The following is a 22,809-nucleotide window of genomic DNA, read 5'->3' as shown; positions in this document are numbered from 1 at the left end:
ATCCTGCAGGGCATCGGAGATCAACATGGAACCGCATTATGGGTCCGAGCGCAATACCTAAGGAATACTTTTAATATGTGGCCAAAGAGAAAAGGTTAAAAAACCCAGTTCCCTTAGGACAAGTTTTAGTAACATGGGGGTTCTTGGTGGATCCCCAAGCCAGAACCCTACCGTGACCTGCGCCTCTACAGGTTGGGCGCCTCGGCACTACAGCAGCAGAAGAGAACGTTCAGCAGTTAGCAGGCGGCGAGGAAGCGGTTAATGGCCCCGAGCAGCCCTAGTGTGTCTTCCAGAGTCGGGGAACGTCAGGTAATTATTCCGTTTCAGTAGCAGATAAGGAAGTTTGGACAAGCATGGCCACACACCCGCTGCATTTCATGCTTGCCATTACCCAGCACATTTATTTATTTATGAGGCCAACGGGAAATTCTCAGTCCAGCAGCCGAGCCACTTTGCAGTTGTAGACTGAATAAATTGAACATAGATCAGCGAGGAGAGTGGAGAGATAGCGAGAGGCTCAGGAGAGCTGTCAGATAGCTCACACGCAGGGAGGGTCAGACGGGGCATGTCATCCGGGCCCCCAGTGAGACGTACAGACAGGGACAGTGCACACTGTGTCGATTAATAGGCAGAGATGTCCTACTCATTGACATGGTATTCGGTCAGATTGTCGACATGAACTGTAAAATGTCGACATGTCAGCTGTCGACGTGCAGGGCTGCTTGCATGCCGACATACCGAGCTGGTATAAGAAGCTTGTAGGTGCAGTGACAGTCAATTAGCTTAGGTGACTGCTGACATACCGAGCTGCCGACTTAACATTTTCGTGTTAAACTTAGATTTAGGCTAAAATAGTTAAAATTTCAACATTTTGACTGTCGATATAATGAACATGTAGACAGTATGACCATGTCAACAATTCTGTAGGTAGACACAACGTTCATGTCGGCATGACTGTCGACTTTCAGAACATGTTGATATATCAAACACCCATTACTATGAGTACTATTGCTGTAGGTAAGATGGGGACAAGTTACCCCTCAAGCCATAATCATTCTATGCAAACTGTATTGGTATTTTGTTTTCCAACTCCATGTAACCCAGGCATTAAATAATAATATTTGTATAACAGGCAGATAACCATCCTTCGGGTCTTTGACAATGGAACCTGGTGTGCTGCCCATACATTTAACGATGCGGGGGCCGACGGCACGATTACGACGTCGTCGTCTCCAGCGGGGTGAAGTGCATACACTGATAGTTCAGTGTGTGCAGATCAATCATCCCCGAACATGGCAACCTGACGGCGGTCGTCAGGTTGACCGTCATGTTCGGGCGATGATTGATGTTAAAAACGACCAGCGGGCGCGTGCATCGCTGGTCGTTTTTAACCTTTTACTGCCCGATTTGCGGGCGATTACCAAGCGATGGGGCAACAACGACCGTCGTTATCGCTCCATCGCTAGGTATAATCACCTAGTGGATGGGCAGCATTAGATTATAATAGTAGTATTACTTTGAAAACATGTTGACGACTTTCCCGGGCTGGTATAAGGTGGTTGTAGGCGCAGTGACAGTGTATCAGTTTAGGTGACTCCGCAGTAACTGGGTACAGCTGAATGTAAACCCATGCCACAAGCTCACTTTCACTTCCTCACAACGTCACAGACTGCAGAGGTGACGTGTCCTTTGCTTAGGCGTTCTGAGAGCTACATTTTGCATTTGAATGGGTAAAATCATGTCTTCATAATACATACAGCTAGAAAACAAAGCTGCAAATTGAATGAAGAAATACCTGCATTAGACTTCTGTTGTCGAGGAGTTAAGGTGGGTCGGATTGTAGATGGGTAAAATGGGAATGAAAGGACTGGTGCAATGACTGAGGAGCAACGGAGAGAGAAAGCACTGAACAAATGGGGAAAGCAAGGCGTGCATATGGATGAGCCGGAAAAAAGGATCATTGCGGTGTGTTTGCAGTTTAAATTGTTCTGACCGTGTACTAGAGATGCCAGGAGCACAGAGCGAGGGGGCAGAATGCAACATACTAGAAGCATGGCAGGAGCACTTGGCGTAACGTGCAGGTCAGTCCAGAGAGAAGATGAACAAGCTGGAAAATACAGGAGAAGAAAATCCTGGTTATTGCAGGAGGAATGTAGTCAAAATGCCGACCACCGGCTTCCCGACAGCAAAATCCCGGCATGGGACTAATGATAGGCGATTACATACCGACGCCCATCATAAGCCCTGCGCCGAAATTCCGATGCCCGGCATACCGAAAGGAGGGGGGACTTAGGTTAGGCTAGTAAGCTAGGGGAAGGGGGGTTAGTGTCACGCATGGGACCAGTTAGGTTTAGGCACCCCTAAACCTAGGTTAGGTTTAGGGTGTGGTGATTTAGGATTAGGCAGCCCCGGGGATAGGTTAGGTTTATGCACTGAGGGGGGGTGTGTGTGCTAGGCTTAGGCACCCCAAAGAAAGGGTTAGGGGGGGGGGGAGGGGAGGGTTAGGGGTCTCACTCACCTCAGTTGGGTTTTTCATGCGTCTTCCAGCATCGGTATTTCATCCGCTGGGCTTAGGTCCGGCGGTAATTCATACCGATTCCATCGCAGGAGGATGCAGGTGGTTGTTAGTTTGCAACAGTGGGGAGAAGAAAGAAACTGGGGAACATTCAATTAGAGGGGAACCGAAGCTGCCATCAGACGCAAAAGGACGGGTAAAGAGCAGGCTGTGGAGGGGAGACTGGAGGAAACCAGTGGTGGAGTGTCACAGACGACTGTGGTTCTGAAGAAGAGTTTAACTGGTCTGTGATTAATGGAGACTTGAGAATCTAGGAGTGAGCACCTAATGAGTCTTACTTAGCAGCTGGATATGGAGCTCTCATGCTGCAAGGACAGGGTGTGGAGTGGCTCAGCTGTCATTGTGTGAATGTTATAAAATGTAGCAATTCTGTCTCCGCTATCTCATGACTGGCTGTCACTGCTATAAATAGAATATTGAAAACTAAGGGCCTCATTCAGAGGCGGTCGCAAGAAGCGATCACTCTCTCTGATTGAGGGCGGCCGCTTGTTTAAGTGCGGCCTCCTGGTCGCTAGCTAAGCTGTGGGTTACCACCCACAGCTTAGCGACCAACCAGGGTGATGGTCGCGATGGTCAAGACCATCGCGACCATCAGGGCTTGCGACGAGACCCCAAGGTTGGGTCTCGTCAACCGCAAGCCCCAGGGAGCTTCCTGCTCTGATCGAGCAGGAAGCTCCCCACTGACATCACTGATGATGTCAGCGCGGCCGCCCACAAAACGGCAGGCGTTTGCTTGGGAACTCCTCCATTTGTGTAGCCATTCCCTCGCCCCGCCTACAAAACGGGGCGAGCTGTCGATCACCATCGACAGCCGCCCCTTTTGTAGTGAGCTCCGGAGCGTGAGAGTTTCTCTCTCGCTCCGGGGCTTGCGCACGCGCAGTTCGGCTGCTGCGCGAGCGCAGGGCCTTAACATCGACCCGGTTGCGAGCACCCAGCGCTTGCGACCGGGTCTGAATGAGACCCTAAATGCTTATGACCAAGTGTTCCATTTATAGCAACTAAAGTCTTCTTATATACAGTTACTTGCTATAAATCATTCACCTCGCTCTCCATAAACCACCACACTTTTGCTCATGCAACTATCGCTTCACCCCTTTACCAGGGAAGTCTGAATATTGCCGCTAAGCAGCACAGATGCGTTCTCTCGTCCTGACATTCTCTTTGCGTTTTCCAAGCCCCAGACCCTATTTAACCTATAATCTGCTTTTATCCTTTTTCTTGTCCTTGTGAGATCTGTAACACTGTATCCTTGCCTTTGAAACTCAGTTGCAACCAGATGAAACGTTTTTTTTTTTTTTAATCTTTTCTTTAAGAAAATATGAGTTTTAAAGACGTCTGTCCTCGCTGCTCCATAAGCCGGTAGTACCAAAGCACACCGGGCGGCATGACCTCTAAATATCAATCCTTATCACACAGTAACATACGACGTAGCCGCTGGAGCCCCCCACCTGGAAACAACTCATACTGTACTCATTAGGACCAGCTGGGAGGGTGCAATGAGGACGGCACAGAGCCAATGGGAGATTTATCTCACTTCCAAGCCAAGTACTTTCTTTTAACTGCGGAAATGTTTAACACATAAGTGATGCTAATATATAGGTACAAACTCCTGTAAGTAACATCTGTAGCGCTCTGAGGAGCAGTACACAGACAAGAGCCAGGCTCACAGCCTACACGTTGCTTTATTTACCAAAATTAATTACATACGGTGTTATTCCAGGAGATATATACCTTTACTTGTGGAAACATACTGGGTTTTATTTTATTTTGCGGGTATTAACCAGGGTAAACTGCAACAAAAATAAATGCTTGCGTGCTTGGGAGGAGGAGAGCGTGGGGCAAGAGTCCTAAATGAACGATTACACACGGTACAGTCTGTACAACTGTAGATATCGCCGATAGATTTCTCCCCAACTTTCTGTAGTGCAGGGCAAACGATTTTGGGTGTACATACTGATCGATATCTATGATTGATAATTCAGTGAAGTCATGTTTTTACAGGCAAATCTTGACAAAATTATGGCCTACATGTGCGGTCGACCATAGATATCGTTATCGTTCATGCGGGAACGCAATTCGTTGGTCGATCGTTCACTGCATAAAAACGATATATAGTTATCGTTCAGGAAAATCGTCCCGTGTGAATGCTGCTTACCAGCACAGTGGTGGCAGAAACTATGGGCCTGATTCTGACCTGGTCGCAAGCGTTGAACGCTTGCAACTGTGTCGATGGTGGCCCACAGCGCATGCACGCGACGGAGCCGGCTCCATCGTGCGCATGTGCGAGAGACCCGGCTAGCGACGGGCAATCCGTCACTCCGGGTCTCGCACCAAAGGGGGCGAGCTGTCGATGTTGAGTGACAGCTCGCCCCCTTTGGTGGGCGGGCCGGGGGGGTGGCTGCCCAAACGGAGGCGTTCCCATGAGAACACCTACCGTCTGGGGGCGGCCCCACTCACATCACGAGTGATGTCAGTGGAGAGATTCCTGCTCTGTTAGAGCTGAAGTCTCTCTGGGGCTTGCCGCAACGAGACCCTACCACAAGGGTCTCGTCGCAAGCCCGATGGTCAAGACCATGGCGACCATCAACCTGGCCGCTCGCTATAGCTGTGGGTGGTCACACACAGCTATGCGAGTGGCCAGGAGGAATGTTGGGGGGTGCAATTTGTGATGCAGGACAGGTGAGATTCTCCCTTACAGTTTTCTTTTCAATAAAGTAGCAATTCATGGAAAGACAAAGGTGCTTTACAAACAGAAATTTATTTTTAACGTGCGACTCTTATACAGATGTGTCCTCATACATTCCTGCTGCAGTCGTGACAAACAGTCCCTCTTGGCGCTTCAGGTCCCACGCGACTCTGCTAGCCCAGGTGTCTGTTTCACCCAAAAATGCATCTTCGTCGCAATGCGATGCTCCAGGACGCACCAGGAGACTGTGCCGTTTAATCTGTACATGATGTGCTGCAACGCAGCGGCCGCAGCTTTTTACCACGCCAAGTTCCGTTGTGCTTCGTATACAGACTCAGGCGCACAGAGATATACAAAAATTAACTAGCACAGTCTGCTGGTGCGTCCTAGTGCATCACATTGTGAATCAGACACATACTGTATATGGGTGAGAAAGACGGCCAGCACTAGCAGAGTTGCACAGGACATGGCGGCTCACTTGTACCTGGCGTCTTGCGCCACATGGCGTATTGGGGCTAGATGTATGACGACACATCTGGGAGGTATTTTTATTTCCTTTACATTTTTGAACATTGCAAAAACTGGTTCAAAGTTCCAATCACCCCTAATTGTTTATTGTGCGGTAGCAACGATGAAGCCACGTAGATAAAACGTATATATCCCAAACAAAAGAACCTTATTATTAAGACGCATCGGACGCCGCAAAGCGTTGAGATTAACAATGTGAACAGGCTACCACCACCGGATAGATGGAGTGCATTAAAAGCTACTCAAGTTTAATGAAGAAATGTTAGGAAAACAGTAAGGTGACCGGGACGTGGAAAGCCGCTTTCACACGCGCGTGACGATTAAATGCTTTCCGTCCTGCACTTCCGACGCTGTAAATTTAAATTATTTTTCAGTAAGCATTAAATAGACTGGTTATTTTGCAGAAGTGCCCTAAATAAAACTAGGATAAGTGATATTAATGTCCTATGGTCAGTATTATTGAACCTCGAAAGCAATAAAGTTTATGAGTCGATAAATATTACATTTGCGGGGTAGTTAAGATTCTGCCCGTGTCCCTGGCGCTTATTACAGGTTGTAACCACCAGGTCCACAATACATTATTCATATTCAGGGTGTCACTAAAGTGATGGATTGCCGTGAGAGGCTGTCCTTTATATAAATCAACAAATAAAAATGCAAATGTTAACATTTTCGGCTACAACCTTCCCCTGTCTTGAATGGGGAATGAAAATTTTCACATTATATCGACAGCAAGCAGAGAGAACAATTAACGACCTGCTCTGCGAGTAAGTGGGAGATTAATTTAGCGATGCCGGCTTTTATCACCTGCATATGGTCGCTGCGTCGGTCATTCCTGGGCGCCTGCACTTTTCACTGAGCAGATAATAAAATAAGGAAACAAGTTTAAACTGACATCACCTCTTCACCGTGTTCCAGCTGCAAATGTCAGTGTGCCCCCCCCCCACCCTCCTTTTCTGTCACCTGTAAGAAAAGTTTGTGACTTAAGAAAAGTTCTGTGTGTTTCTTATTTTTTTCTCTCCCAATTTTCTTTTTCAGGAGCTGAGATTTGAAACTGTCTGAAAACAACCTGAAATACAATACTGGTGTATTCACAAACAAGGGGATCCAGATACTGAACTTGTTACTGTAAAAATAAACTTCATTTCACACTTGTTAGGAAGCGGATTGAGGGCCTGATTCACAGATGGATGGATTTGTAGATCCGCACACAAGCGCCTGTGCAAATCCGTCCATCTCAGATGCAAACGCAGGAGGCGCCAGGTACCTCCTTGCTGCATTTGCGATCTCAGTGATGCTACCGATGTTACAGACTGGGATCACCATCGCAACCGACAGGCTGCAGGAGCTGAAGCTTCCCGCAGACTGTCCGGGTGCTGGTCGCAAAAGAAGCCAGGAATCTATGTCTGCCAACACAGGCACTGGCCTCGTTCCTCTCAGAAAACCAGCCACACCCCAGCACTGCCCCTAAACGCCACAGCAGGTCAATCATCCTGCGGTTTGAAGAGGGTATGCGAGTGTATTTGCAGGACCCGTTCTGAACATGCATAGACAGGGTCGTGCGCAGGCTCCTTATCATCGCAGATGTTATGTTCCATCAGCGTATGAGCGCAAATCTCTGAACCAGGCCCTAATAACGCACAACTCCTGTTATAACGGCAAAAATGAACATATTGCCAGACCTTCACCTTCAGCTGCTCTGGAAAAGGTCGTTCATATCAACATTTTAATTGAAGGTATTAGAACCACTGTGCCCGACCTCCCCTGCCTGAAGCAATGCCAGATATGATAGGCAGAGGTCCGCGGCATTACTTCTGTCCCGGGACCACAGTCCTTTCCCGCCAACCAGCAGAAGCTCCAAGTGATTTTATGGATTTGAGGCAATTTCATACACTAGTAATCAATTTTACAAACCATTGCCAAGCCAGACGTGCCAAGCAGAGAACACCGTTTCCACGGTTATGGAGCTATGGAACCTGCCGATCATTGCCTAGGGATGGTGCAAACAATGAATCAGGCCTTACATGTACTGCATTGCACTCTGCGCCGCAGTGAATGGGGCGGTAAGTGAATCTGCAGAGGGGCGAGCCCGTAATGGGCTAACGTCCAAAGTGCAAGTTCATTTAGAAAAAGGATCAACAGTAATGAGGATCTCTCTCCAGTGATCCGTATCATTGGATGAACCGCTAGAGAGGTTGTACTTTTCACATATCAGTTAAAGGGGACGTAGTTATGGTCTCAATTCCGACGCAGGAGTCCAGACAAGGGATTTAAGATAGGCGTCGAAATACCGACGCCTATTTTAATCCCGACGCTGGAATCCACGCTTACCTGACCGAAGGTAAGCCAGGGCACCCTTACTGTTAGTCACGCTTTAGGTTTAGGTAAGTTAGCGGGGCTAGCGTTAGTATTTTTTTTTTTATTTTTTTTTTGGGGGGGGGGGGGGGAGGGGGTTAGGCACCCCTAGGGGGGGAGGGTTAGGAACCACTGGGGTGGGGGTTAGACACTAAGGGGGGAGGGTTGGGTTTATGCTCGAAGGGGGAAACTTAGGTTTAGGCACTAACGGGGAGGGTTAGGTGTGAGGGGTGGGGAGGGTTAGAGTTAGGCTACAAGAAGGGAGGGTTAGGGGGAGAAGGGGGGAGGGTAGGTAGGAAGCCGCTGTTGTGACAGGAGACATCCAGACAGCCGGCATTACACACCCATTCCCAGTTAAAGAGGTCTAATTACGGCAATGCAAAATGTACAGTAATTTTAAGAGCAGTTTATTCTAGGTACATTGAGTGTTATACTGTATTTGACGCATGTTAAGTTTTTCACACCATGGACTGTGAGGGTGACAAGTGGACCCCCCCTCCTCCAAATGGAAGAAAGACCACTGCACAGAAAGCCGGGGTTCTACGCATTACGGATAGCCAGCCAGTGAATGTGGCCAGTCAGTACCATGGATATAAGCACAGACTGGCTACCCCCAAATACGGTCCTGAGATCACATGAGGAGTTTGGGTGATCCAAGGAAATGGGACATATTGCTTTATCTTCACCTGGATCACCAGCACTGACCTCTGTGAGAACACATGTAAGCGTCGGCCATTTGTCACCATTGATAACTACGTAGCTGGGTAACTGACTGCTCATAGACAGCTAACATAAGCAATGTCCCTTATCGCAGCCTGGGTTACCCCATTAACTGGCCGCAAAATATTCAATCTGGGTAAAACTAAAAGAATGGCAGAAACATCTGCAGCGCCCCTGTGTGCACCTTTTGTTAGTATTATTCCTGCGACTATGGGCCTGATTCCGAGTCGTGCGCTGCAGCGTTACGTGTGTGCGCCTTTTGTTAGTATCACTTCTGCAACTATGGGCCTGATCCGAGTCATACACTGCAGCATTCCGTGTGTGCGACTTTTGTTAGTATGTCTGCAACTATGGACCTGATTCAGAGTCGTGTGCTGCAGCGTTCCGTGTGTGCGCCTTTTGTTATTATTTCTGTGACTGTGGGCCTGATTCTGAGAAGTGCGCTGCAGCGTTCTGTGTGTGTGTGTGCACCTTATGTTAGTATCACTTCTGTGTCTATGGGCTGGTTCCGAGTCGTGTACTGCAGCGTTCCGTGTGTGCGCCTTTTGTTAGTATTATTTCTGCATCTATGGACCTGATTCCAAGTCATACACTGCAGCGTTCCGTGTGTGCGCATTTTATTACTTCTGTGACTGTGGGCCTGATTCTGAGAAGTGCGCTGCAGCGTTCTGTGTGTGTGTGTGCGCCTTATGTTAGTATCACTTTTGTGTCTATGGGCCTGGTTCCGAGTCGTGTACTGCAGCGTTCCGTGTGTGCGCCTTTTGTTAGTATTATTTCTGCATCTATGGACCTGATTCCAAGTCATACAATGCAGCGATCCGTGTGTGCGCGTTTTATTATTTCTGTGACTATGGGCCTGATTCTGAGAAGTGCGCTGCAGCGTTCTGTGTGTGCGTCTTTTGTTAGTATCACTTCTGCGTCTATGGGCCTGATTCCAAGTCGTGCGCTGCAGCTTTCCATGTGTGCGCCATTTGTTAGTATCACATCTGCGACTATGGGCCAGATTCCGAGTCGTGCGCTGCAGCGTTACGTGTGTGCGCCTTTTGTTAGTATCACTTCTGCGACTATGGGCCTGATTCAGAGTTGTGCGCTGCAGCATTGTCAGTGTGTGCGCCTTTTGTTAGTATTACTTCTGCGACCAAAGGCCTGATTCATAGATGTATGCTACGTCGATGTTTTTGCAAATGGAGCGAATATTTGGTAATGTGCATGCATCTGAGTCGCACTGCGCATGCGTGAAGGTATATTACCACAGTAACACGTTGCGTGCCTTTACTTGCAGTGTGATTGACAGACAGGGAGCGTTTGGGTGGAAGTAACGGGGCGTGTCGGGTAAAAAACACAAGCATCTCAACCGTTTCGGGTGCATCACATCCCGCGTCTACGATCCGGCACACAGGAAACACGGTTCTGGCGTCTCAGTTACGGCGGCTATTCTGACTGACCATAGAGGCACTCAGGAAGTCGATGTGGGACCGATCTGCGTCCGATGTTGCGTATGTGTGCGTGGTTGCGGACAGCTGCGATGGCCTTTGCTGTGGAAATCGCAGCTGCGGGAGCATTAACGTACAACTTTGAATCAGACCTATCTGCTAATACCGCTACGAGCCACTCCCCGGTGTACAGCCGGGCGTCGGAATGTACGAGGACTGAGGCACCCACCATCAGTCACACCAAAGAAACTTTGCACCAGACTCATGCAAGGTGCAGATTCGCCGTTAGAGTATGGCCTCCAACGTGAGGATTTCTGTGCCTAAATTCATAACCACATCAGTGACACGCCTGCGAAACTCCCATAACACGCCCACTACATGTATTATATCTGTGCGTCCACATAGTCGCCTCCCTGTCACTGCCATTGCGTGCGACTCAGAACCCTAACGTCTAGGACAAATAATCTCCGTTTGGGTCATGCTGCGCGCTTGTACCTACAGCGGAGTGGACCCTCGTGTACCTGAACCCTAAATTATATATTGAAGGCGTGATACTAGGCCAATACACTGCTAAATGATTTATATTTTAAACGAAGTTTCCTGCGATCGGCCAGTTGCAAAAATAGCGTTGTAGCGTCTGTTATGTATATAAACATCAATATGCAGTCCCTGAGATACAAAGAAATCGCACCAGGCCAGGCGAGCCCGTATTCACCACAATCCTCTGCAGAGATCGGCTAATTTAAGCACCGCCGTACACATTATAATGCTCAAATTGGTTTATTCTTCATCTTATTACAGGGATTTTTGTCTCTCATCCCGTCCAGGAATAAAATATTGATGAAAATGGTCAAGAGAAAGTTGCCACCAGCATGAGAAAATATTCCTGAATATAATTATGCTCCATTTCAAAAGTAATGCATTTAAATTTATATCAAATGCCGAGTGCGGCCTAAAACGCCAATCCCAATAAGGCAGGATTATGGGATCCAGGTAACTTTCGCTGTCAATTACCAAGACTTGATTTTCAATTTATATTCAAAAGCAGCTTTGCTCCATACACGAGGAGAACGTCTCAATTCTAGGTAAGTTTCAATTACAGAGGATTTCCAGTGACAGGCAATAAACAAATAGATTTATAGGCAGGGACCCCCGCCCCTGGTTCATGGGCGAGAGGGAAAAGCTGGCTGCCGGAAAAGTCACGCTGCATATCAATGCTCGCAGGCACGCTCAACACAAAGCTCTTTATGACTTATACCACAGCTTGGTCATCGCGACCCAAAATTACTTTTAAAACAAAACCACGATTTAGGCCTGAGGTCACGCGGACGCATAAAAGGAGTCTTAACAACGTTAAACGAGGGATTGTGTGTGACAACCAGGTAACCTTCAGTGTCCCAGGCTCTTACCCTACTAGAGGGATGATAAATCTCCCTTCTATAAGGATGTCATAAATACTAGAGGATCTATCGGACAGCAAGATATACAGAGGACGCGATGCGTTTTCCATCAACGCCGGTGGGCACACATGAATCTCCACGACACCGGTTAGGGACTAGAGATGAAAACTATTCTCACACTCAGTACAAGATATATCAATGGCTGAATGATTGCGTAATGTTCTCCTACCGGCAGATGTCTCGCTGCTCCGGTGATGGTTTCCTGGCTTTCATCTCCATCCTCGGACCCATGACGTTCGGAGAAGTAGCGGCATCCTTCCTAGATCCTGGAATAAATAGTGGTCACGGTGAATTGGGAAATGTATACGTTTATTGGAATAATTATTGCATCTATACCAGTTGTCAAAAAGGAAAATGGATCTAATCCCAGACGATGCTGAAACTAAACCCCCTCAAGAAAGCACTGGCCATTCCTGGCGTTATATGGCACACGAACGTTGCTGAATAATCCCCGCTGCCATTACTGGGGCGTCAATGTAGAATAGGATCAGAGAGCAGCAGCGCATGTAAAACACGTTTACTTAATGTATATATCGTCTTTTTTTAAATGTATTGTTGTTCTTTGTTTATAGGGCGGCGTAAGGCAGCACCTTACAAGGTGCATATACAAATGATACAGGTGCAAAATATAAAGGGCACAAAACTACAGAACACAGGAGGGTCCAACCATATAAACATTATAGAAAACACAGAATGCTCATAATATAGCTTTAATAAGTAACATTCCTGAAAGAGAAATACGCAGGGACTCCCTACACATTGAGGAAACATAGAAACCGCAGTGGCTACATTATATACGATGGGTTTGGTTTATAATGAGATACAAAAGGTCAGGTGTATAATAACACAAACTTGCCAGTGGCGTAGGGACTTTACACCTGTACAGGCCACTTTTCCAGCCAAGCCCCCGTAAGTGTTATTCTAAACTAATGATTACAGTGCTGCCAGCCTAGCGGAGTGCCTATGTACCCCTTAATCACTCGCGGAGTGAGCCCCTTTAGTTCACTGACTTCAGTTCGGCTTTTAGTACCATTCTCCCAATTACGTTATCATCTAAGTTACAAAATTTGGGATTTATCTGGAACCTTGGGCAATTTGAAGTCCACCGTTATCAGGATTAGTACTGGTACTTCACAGGGGTGTGTTTTAAGTCCACTTTTATTTTCATTGTTTATTGTTTACCCGTGACTGTATTCCCCAGGCCAGTACAAATGAACTTTTTACATTTGCGGATGATACGACTGTTGTCGGTCTTATCAAGGACGGTAATGAAGAGGTGCACCGCGACTAGGTGGCTATGTTGGTTAAGTGGAGTGATAACTTCATTTAAAATGAAAAAAAAAAAAAAAAACGAAAGAGATAATCATAGATTTTAGATGGCAGAATAGGTCTGAGTTGCTACCCCCAACTATTGATGGGATGTAGTCGGCGTTCCGGTGTGCGGGATGCAGACAGTCTAAATAGCGGCACCTGACAGGTCGGGATCCCGGCACCAGTATCCCATCAGTCGGTATCCCGAAGATATCAGGGTGTTAGGGGGAGGTTATGGTGCGGGGTTAGTCCCCTGGGAGGGAGTGTATTAGGGTGCGGGGAGGGGGAGGTTAGGCTTAGGCACTAGGGGGGAGGGGGAGGTTAGGCTTAGGGTAGGGGTTAGGAAAACACTTACCGTTCGTTCCTACGGGTGTCGGGATTCTTGCTGTCGGTATTCTGACCAGCGGCATACAGACAGCCAGGATTTCATACCCAACCCCTATTGATAACTTGGTGGTAGAGAGAGGTAAAGATATGAAATGACTGGGTACTGTTATTTCCGATGATCTGACGTGGACCTTTAATATTAGATCTACGGGGAAGAAGGCTCAACAGCGCCTATTTTTTTTCTTTAAATGAAATTGCGCCCTGCAAATTTAACTAAGGTACACTTGGTTAGGTTTTATGGTTGTTGAAAGTATATCGACGTACTGCACTAGTTTGGTACGGCAATAGCACTAAGGGTGATCGTAAGCTCTTAGAGCGAGTAGTATGTACAGCAGTGGGTATTATTGGCTCTGATTTGCCATCAATTGAAGACATCTACATTGAAAACTGTCCGTGTAAGGGAAATAGCATTGTACAAGATTGTTCTCATCCTAACCTTTGCATTTCTTTCCTTCCTTCCATCAAAAAGACGCTTCAGGTGCATAAAAGCTAGAACGCCTCGATTTAAGACAAGCTTTATCCCATCTGCTATCGTCAGTCTTAATTAGTCATCTGAAACGGTCATTTGTAATTATGGCCCTCATTCAGAGCCACTCGCTAGCGGCAGTACGCTCGTTCCGAGCGATGTTCGCACAGCTGCGCATGCGTACGGTTTTTAGTACGCATGCGCGAACCAGTCAGTGCGGCTGAAAATCATTTGTACGCAATATAGCGAGTGCCTGCTATTTTGAGTGACAGAATGAGGCGTATGTGGGTGGTAACAGGGGAAGGTGCTTGAAAACGGGGAGTGGAGATCCGATCGCAGGCGTGCTTGAAGGTCAAAACGGGCGTTTTATGGGTGTGCATAATTAATACAGCAGCATCATTGACCACGTCACTGGGTTTTTTTTACCTCAGAACTGCTCGCAAAATAGCGGTTGAAAAAACCAACCACAAGAATAGCGAGCAGTTCATATCCTGTTCGATGTACTCGATTAATCTAATAAATAGCGGACATGACGTATGGTGCGAGCGGCCAGGGGGCGTTTTTATCAAATAAACGAGCGTATGTTTTGCTCGCTCGTTCAGACTTAGAGGTGTGTACAGACTGCAATGTGCGATCGGATCATTTGCATAGCCACCCCTTGTTTTTGAACGAACGAACGCAAATAGCGAACGGCTCTGAATGAGGGCCTATGTGCGGATGTTCTGGATTGCAATTTCGTTTTGTATTCTTTTGCAATGACATTAAAAAAAAAATAATATATATATACAGTACCTATCTTTAAAATCACTACTAAAACACAGGCGTATAACCTAACCAGCAAACAATCTAATTCCTCACTGATCTTTCAGCTGATGTGCATCAGGTCTGGAATATGGCTTCATTAGCCCACTCCAATCAGACAGAGTCTCTAGTGGCCAAACTATATTCGGGCATGGACAAAAACATACTTCATTATCTTCCTGTGCAGTCAATTTTGAGCAAAGCAGCGTACAGACGTGGGGGTACCCACATTAGTTCTACTAGCCACATACTGGCTTCTAAGTGGGTTATTTGTCATTATAACGTGCCTTTCATTGTGCTGCCTGAGTGGTCATTAAACACCTCCTTTTGTATGGTAAATAATTGGAACTATGGTCCGTTGGCCACCAGTGCACAACCCTAAGCAGCACAGCTCAAAATGTTCTTACAGGAAGCACCACGTTCCTTGGGGCACTGATTGGCGCTGCTAATACCCGTCTGAAGTGCTGGAAAATGACTCTTTGAATATGTTGACCAAAACACAAAGCACTGAAACGTCAGCAGACTATACGGCACAAGTAATAGGGCCTGAACCCTGTTTAGTCAAAACTGATTTTGCTTCAAATTAGAAATTGATTTTTGCTGGACACAAGTCGTCTGCAGGCGCGAAGCTTTTGTCCCTGTGCAGTGAGAGGGATTAACCTTCCCTGCTGTTTGGGTTCAACCTGACGACACTATTTGGAAGACGGGAGATACAGGGATGGACTTGGCGGGCGCCACGGGTGATTTTTTTTTCCTTCCAGATCAAATCTTTGCAATTTCTAGACTTTTATTTATTTTTTGTATTCTACACTTAGATTTGTTTGGTACCAGCAGCAGCGGTAGGTATAGAGAACGCCCTGGGAGTATATAGTGACAGTGACAAGAGGTGATTGTCTCCTTGTCTTGGTATAAAACGGAGATTGCGAGCCCCGAGCTCTACTAAATTCTGCATTTGAATAATTGGAAAGTTTTATTCACAGCGGTGGGATACATCACTCCGAAAACCACAGCCAATGTCAATATGAATAGCTTTAATTAAAAGACTTTAAAAAAGGGTCTTGTACAACTTAATCATCCTTATAGGACAAAAGATTCTACGATGGCAATCTTACAAATGGAAACTTGCTGTGTAAGCAGAAGGATAATTATTAGCGGAAGATCGCAGTCCACTAGGATGTCTACCAAGAAAAACTCTCAGACCATAACACATACATCACAGAACAGACAGAAGGGGAACATGCATTAATTACATTGGTCAGTTTTATTAGATATCCTGCTTTGCCATTGTTAAAGTGGAATGGAGTACTTCCAACCTCTCCAAGATGAATAACAAAAAGCAAAACGGATTTAGCACAGTATGTCAGTAACACATGCTACAATACAACGGAGACTGCCACAGAGTGCACATTCGCCAACCTTAATATGTCCGACACATAAAAGATCTCAAACCCTTCTATTATATAATCTCCTATGCGGTCAGTACAGCGCAAGCTCAGTAGAAAACTGCAGGGAGACCCTGCCCCTTCTCCCAGCTCTCACTGGCTGCCTGTCAGACACAGGGGGGAAATGTTTCAAACCTTCTAAAGTTGCCCGTAGCAACCAATTAGCATGTAGATAGCATTTATTAAGTAGAGTCTATAAAAAGATAGGTAGAATGTAATTGGTTACTATGGGTAACTTTGCCACTTGTCCACTCTCTAGGTGGTTTGATACATCTCCCCTAGAGTCTAGCCTCCCCCAGCACTGTATAGATTTCAGAGACCGTTCCCTCCAGTCAGCGCCTAAAGCCTTCTCACCCTCTTCTCTCACCAGCAGAGGGTGAAAAACCCTGAAATGCCAGCTGGCATGGTCGCTAGTAACCCAGAGAACCACAAATTCCATCTCTGGCTGCATTGTCCCAGAATGCTGTAAGTTACAGAAGCTATGCCCCCCTAAGCAGACATATAATGATGTAAGCTAAGTATAGGGCAATACAATATTTGAATACAATAGAGACTAGAAACCGGTCACAGGTGGAGCAGGGTTAAGTTCACACATTCGCTTCACCTGGAAAGATTTTAAGTATCATAATAAATGAGCTACATGCTGCTTCATCTGTGCACAAGGACACTATCAGCACTGTCCCATAGAAAACCAAGATGTATTAATGACTACAGCCCTGTATCGCCACGTACAGCAGACAATGGTGCATAGTTCTGTGTAGCCCAGACTGCTTTCTGCCAGCAGAACAATGTACACATTACTGAACACACCGACGCACAGTCTCTTACCTGGACAGACACCGCCATGTGACCAGCCGCCCTGGGGTTTACCGCCGACTCCAACCGCTCTCTTTCCTGAGCTGCTTCCACTGGGGCTGCGCTTGTTCTTACTGCCCTTACTGGAGGGAGGGGTGGGGATCCCTGCAGAGATGGGCCTCACCGGACTGCAGGAAAACAGAACAGACATCATGAGAGAGGCCAGGAGCATGAGCCACTGAATACATAGGTACACTGGTCATAGCGGTCTAGTCAGCTGCTCAGTCCAAGTCATCCATCAACTCTGATTAAATTATCCCCCAGCATGTTCGATGCCCTCCGCTGTAATGGGTCGGATCGCAGCACACGACCAGCATTATACTGGAGACAACTTATACATGAACTTTTTTTTTTAATTATTATTATTATAAAGTCAACATGAAAAAAGATCCTGCAGAAATTCCGGTGAACACTGGCTTTAAAGTGCATTCTCGCTATACAGTACATGCGACGTAGGCGGATATTTCTAGTAGGGACTAGAGAGAGTGTCAGTGATGTCACTGCTTTCCGGTGACTAGGCTGACTGCGTACACACAGCGTATACCATCCCCTGTTACTGTACTTTTACTAGATGTATGGTCAAACTATTGTTCTGTGCGGTATCTGGCTATTCCAGAGACAGTCACATTACAAACATACATATACACATCTAAATTGAGAAAAATAAGGTTTCACAGACACTTACACTAGTGACGAATTTACCAACTCCCAGGGAAATAATCAGATGATACAGAACATTGAGCTTCACAGTTATACATTATCATAGACAGACAATATTCTTAGTAGGAGACAAAACAGTAGGAAGCGTTTAGTACTTTCTATAAAATGATAGACAGAAGCTGATTGGTTGCTATGGTCCAGTCTTTACACAGCTTGATACAGTACATCTCCTCCATAATAAGATATATGCACAACTTTCTGTCACACCTAGAACTTGGGCAGCCTGAACATCCCGGAGCGCGACTGAGCGGCTGTGTGTGAGTGCCGCCATGTGCTCTGCTGATATGGCGCTCTGCCCCCATTCCACGCTCTCTGCATTACAGGGCTACACGCTCTTCTGTAGAATTAATGGTCAGCGCCTGGAGGAAAGTTACCCCAATAGAATGGGAGAGAGGCTGCTAATTACACCCCCAGAATGTGCAAAGTGTTCCGTAGACTCTTGTGTGCGGAGAGGGATGCTAGACACCAATAACAGGAGCCAGAAAACAGAAGCAAATCTGCAGCAGTGTAATAGGCCAACCCATCATATAACAAGGGCAGCTTCTAATAGATACAGATGGGTCCACATACATCTAGCCTCCTGGCACGTTAAACAATCCTTCTAGTCGCGCCATGCCATGGCTCGGTAGCGTTGAGCGTCTTTTAATGCGTCATATTACCTTCAAATGCATTTTATTCGCACAATGATGTGAATAAATAGCTTCTGCTGAGTAAAATGATATGCAGCATGGCGTGCCTATGTTCTGTGAGCGAGTGCGGGTGTATCTGCCTGCGAAACGCTACATTACAGTATCAGCGGCTATAACACTAATGTAGCGTTTAGCATGCAGATACACCTGCAGTCACACACAGAACATAGGCATGCTGCATATCATTTTAATCAGCAGAAGCTGCTTTAGCTATATATTCGCATCGCTGTGCGAATAAGATGCATTTTAATGTAAAACGTCGTACAAAAAGACAATCTGCGCTACTGAGTCACACTGAGTTCCCGCATTAGGTGTGGCACGACTTGTAGCGCACGGAGGAGACAGGTATGTGGGCACATCTGTATAGCCACAAAAAAGTCATACCTATATACAACACAGCACATGGCAAAAGATTTGGTTCTGAGAAGGGTAATAGCTGTGTGGAGTTAGTATGTCCTCCCCCCCCCCCTCCCCCCATCGCATTTATGTGGGTTGACTCCAAGTACTCCATTTTCCTAAAGGTAAACACAGACCCATCGAATGTGTTTTGCGTTTGTTAGGGAACTTCCGATACTCCAATGGTGCAGGGACGAACGTGAATAATTGTACAATCTCCGCGCAGCACTGCACAATGGGGCAGCGCTATAGCAGATAATAAATGCTTCTCCGATCCTGCTCAGCGCATCCCTCTCTACCCGCTGTTATTCTGCATTGCGCCATTCAGTTGACTAGAACCTAGGAGATCCCATGGAAAACGGAATCAAAAGTGCATGCGATTGGATTTCCAAACACGGTCAACAAAATGTGCAAAGCAGCACTGCGCAGTTCCAATGTATGGACACGGTGACATCAGAAACAAATACTAAGATCAGGACGTCAAAAAAATAATAATTTTTTTTTTGTAACGCCTGAATCTTGCAATGTTTTTTTTTCTTTTAATGCAGCAATCTCATTGTGGTAACATTGCAATCATGAGTGGAGCTCGAGGATATGTCCGTGTGTCTGCATTACAACAGTATTTTATTTCAGAAGGGCCTCTCATTGTAAATGGAAAATGACCTGTGCGGTACTATAACATATACTGCGTAAAAGGTGGGTGGGGGGGGAATACAGGCAGATTGCTCCTATTATACAAAACATCCATAAATGAGAACATCGCAGCGGCACACACCGCCATGTTGTGAATAATTTAGAGCCGAGTTTGGAGCAATTTGAATTTTTCTTCAGGGATGGGAAGTTAAATACCTTTAATTTGTTCTAATTATTTCAAATTTGCAAGTTAATTATGGCTGATCATTAAATAACAAAGAGGGCTGCAGTCTCCGCAGAGTCCTGCCTTCTACCTCTCACATTACTTCAGCTACATTTTAGCAATGCATGAATTAACTTTCTAAATAATCACACAGTTTGACTAAATGGCTCTGGAAAATGAGAGCTGATCCTCGGGAAAGGCATTAATGGACATTACAAGGGGCGACTGGGACCGATATTACTCACATTCTAAGAGTTTCTAATGGGGTCTTATTTACTAATCTTTAGGTTAAGGCACGGCTTAGCGGCATTAAAAGCACTTTTTATAGAGCCGCAGCCAAAATAAAAGGAAAAAAACGTCTATTTAGAGACAACTAAATTCATTTCGACAGTGGCGGAGCTTGCCTGGAATTACACTTGCTCTGGAAGCTGAAATTTCAGACATGGCCATCCTGGGTACAGAATGATCAGGGGACACCTGTGGGCTTGGCTGCTTATACTGAAGCTGGACGCAGGTCTATACGTTAAAAGGCTCGGTAAAAAAAAATATAAACTTCAGTTGAAGTTTTTTTCTTTTCATTTAACAAAAAACTTAGACAGCTGTTGGGTAGCGAATGAATATAGCGCTGGTACAAACCACCACCAGCTGCAGCTATGCCAACTGGGCCTTACTGAGGGGCTAACGCAGCCATCAATCGCACAGGAAAACCAAGACGACATTTTTCAAGAGGCCTCATAAAATATCACAATAAAATAAATATATGACCAAAAAGACCAGCCGGAGAAGACCTACGTAGACGCGTGACAGGGAAATCTATTCTTCTGCTGTGAGTTTTAACTAAATGGCCTTTAATCCTTCATCCAGCCGAGCTCCTTTGTCATGACGTTTACATTAACGTCCGCCAAGATAAAGCATTGCGGAAACCCAGGCAGATTTATGCGGCGCCTAAGGGCCCCGCACATCTATGTGGAATCGCCTCGCATGAAACTCTCAGGTGAAAAAATAAATAAAATAAAATACACACGGGGGTCTATTCAGCAACAGTGACGATGGTGCCCAGAATGTTATCGGGCAACATCGTCACAACATTTTAGCAATGATGATAACATATGGAAGCTATTCAGCGTTAGTTTGTGCAGGGACAGCGGTTGCGGTAACACGCTGACCCTGCGACGTCACAGAAGGGATTGTAATCGGGATTCCGAAAACAATCCCTTCTGTTTGTTCCTCTGCGTATGCTCAGTCGTGCGCTCGGGAACAGTCTCCGTCCTGGCTTCCCGGTGACCCCGGACGGGTAAGTACAGCTTTAGCCTCCCGACATTGATTGATATGTGTATACAGGCTTTATACTAGCCTGTATACATGTATATTTATGTGCTTTTATATTTAACATTTATATATAATAATAATTGCACATAATTATACATGTATACAGGCTAGTAGAAAGCCTGTATACACATATCAATGAATTTCGGGAGGTTTAAAAGCCTCTAGAGTGACTTACCTGCCGCCGATCACCGGGAACCAGGGGCGGAGACTGGGCGGGGTTACAAGATGCTGTAGGGACTTATGGGAAACTTTCCCTCTGTCCCTGCAGTTTTCGGGATATTTAGCATTTTCTTCATGTAACGCTATTCTGAGATGGCGTTATATAAAGGAAATATTTATCGAGTGATTTAACACTTTTTGCTTTGCTGAATAGCAATGAGCATTAAAGCACTGTATAGATCAATGGCTGATCCCTACAGTGCGGTACTCAGCGAGATGGGAATCAATGGAGAAGATCATTGTGTTATCTTCCCCATTATCCCATTGCTGAATAGGGGATTTACATAAAAAATACGGAAATCATAGTTTCCGTATTTTTTATGTAAACAAAATCAATGCTGAATGGACCCCTGAATACGTCATTACTATATGGCTATGTACATACGCCACATGCAATTCTCACTGCTTGCGCTATTGTACAATGTGCGCAGTGCGCTTTCTGCTCTGTGAATTTCAGGACTACAGTATATAGCGTCACTGTGAATTACCGCGTAGTGGGGCCAGTGTGAATATACTCCCAATGTGAAATCTTGCTTAAAATACAACCTTTAGCAACCAATAATTATTCCCAAGGCCATTATTATTCCATAAAACCCACGCGACGTAAACTATGGAGATTTAATTCTTAAAAGTTCAATGGATGATTCTGCACTTTGGTACCAGCCACGTTAAAAATAAATAAAATAAGAGCCAGGAAAGTGCAAATAGCTTTCTGAGTCTGATTTATTGAGTGACATTTCCTTCCTTAATGTCTGCTATTTATACAGTACGTTCCCTGTACAATCCTGCACCCCGCTGGCTCTCCCTTATCACACCGCTTGGCTGTAATGTCTTCCCGTGATACAAGTCTTCCAGCAATACATCACCGGGGAGGGTTTGCATCTCTATATACCTGCAAATTACACGGAACAAATCCGAACGCAGAGCTTCCTCCTCGCAGCCTGTCAGCGAGAATAAATGAGCCGGTGACAGTGGGCGGAGTCTCCAGCTGGAGATAATAGAAAGTAATAATGGAACTAGATGCGACATTTTGCAGGCACAGGTACTCTTGTTTAGTACTTTGGCTATATCATTTATAGCCAGCAGGTGGCACTGTTGCTGTCCCTGTCTATACATGCTCTGCAGACAGAACCATGCTGAAGAAGCAGAACTATCAGAACCACATCTCTAATGAAATGGTTGGCATTTTGTTTTACAAAATATTATTATTAGAACCGTTGTAATGGTTTAAAGTTTATAAAGTAGAGTTAAAGGGGTCCGCCCACTAAAGTACGACCTCCACCTTCCCCCTGACCTGTAATGTGGCATACAGAGGGGGCACACCTCATATTACCTGCAGCTGACAATCTGTCCCCCTCCAGCAATACAGCACCATCGAGTGCGCTCACTTCTGCCGCAGAGGACAGAATCCAGCTGTGCCGCAACGTCATCACATATAGAGCTTGGAGACAGGGAGCAGATAATGAGAATACCCTGTTAGGTACATATGTATATACAGTATGTGCATGTATTTGCAATAGGACACATGGGGATTTATCCCCCCCACCAGGATTAAGGGGGTCCAAGGGTAGGGACCCAAAT

The 22,809-nt window shown here is 46.0% G+C and overlaps 1 protein-coding gene across 1 annotated transcript in view; it reads right to left on the bottom strand.

Moving 5' to 3' along the window:
* KIAA1328 (KIAA1328 ortholog) overlaps nucleotides 1–22,809 on the bottom strand; it is a 174,238-nt gene that overhangs the window by 9,746 nt on the left and 141,683 nt on the right. Inside the window, exons 9-10 of the mRNA XM_088442410.1 lie at nucleotides 16,993–17,147; nucleotides 11,927–12,023 (exon numbers count right to left, since the gene is read on the bottom strand). Of these exons, the coding sequence (XP_088298536.1) occupies nucleotides 11,927–12,023; nucleotides 16,993–17,147 (252 nt within the window). The remainder of the gene's footprint in view (nucleotides 1–11,926; nucleotides 12,024–16,992; nucleotides 17,148–22,809) is intronic.

This window comes from Taudactylus pleione, unplaced genomic scaffold, assembly GCF_031769625.1.
Source record: "Taudactylus pleione unplaced genomic scaffold, aTauple2 ptg000311l, whole genome shotgun sequence".
NCBI classification, from domain to species: domain Eukaryota; kingdom Metazoa; phylum Chordata; class Amphibia; order Anura; family Myobatrachidae; genus Taudactylus; species Taudactylus pleione.
The sequence above is the reverse complement of the archived record's forward strand: the minus strand, read 5'-3'. Positions and strand labels throughout refer to the sequence as shown.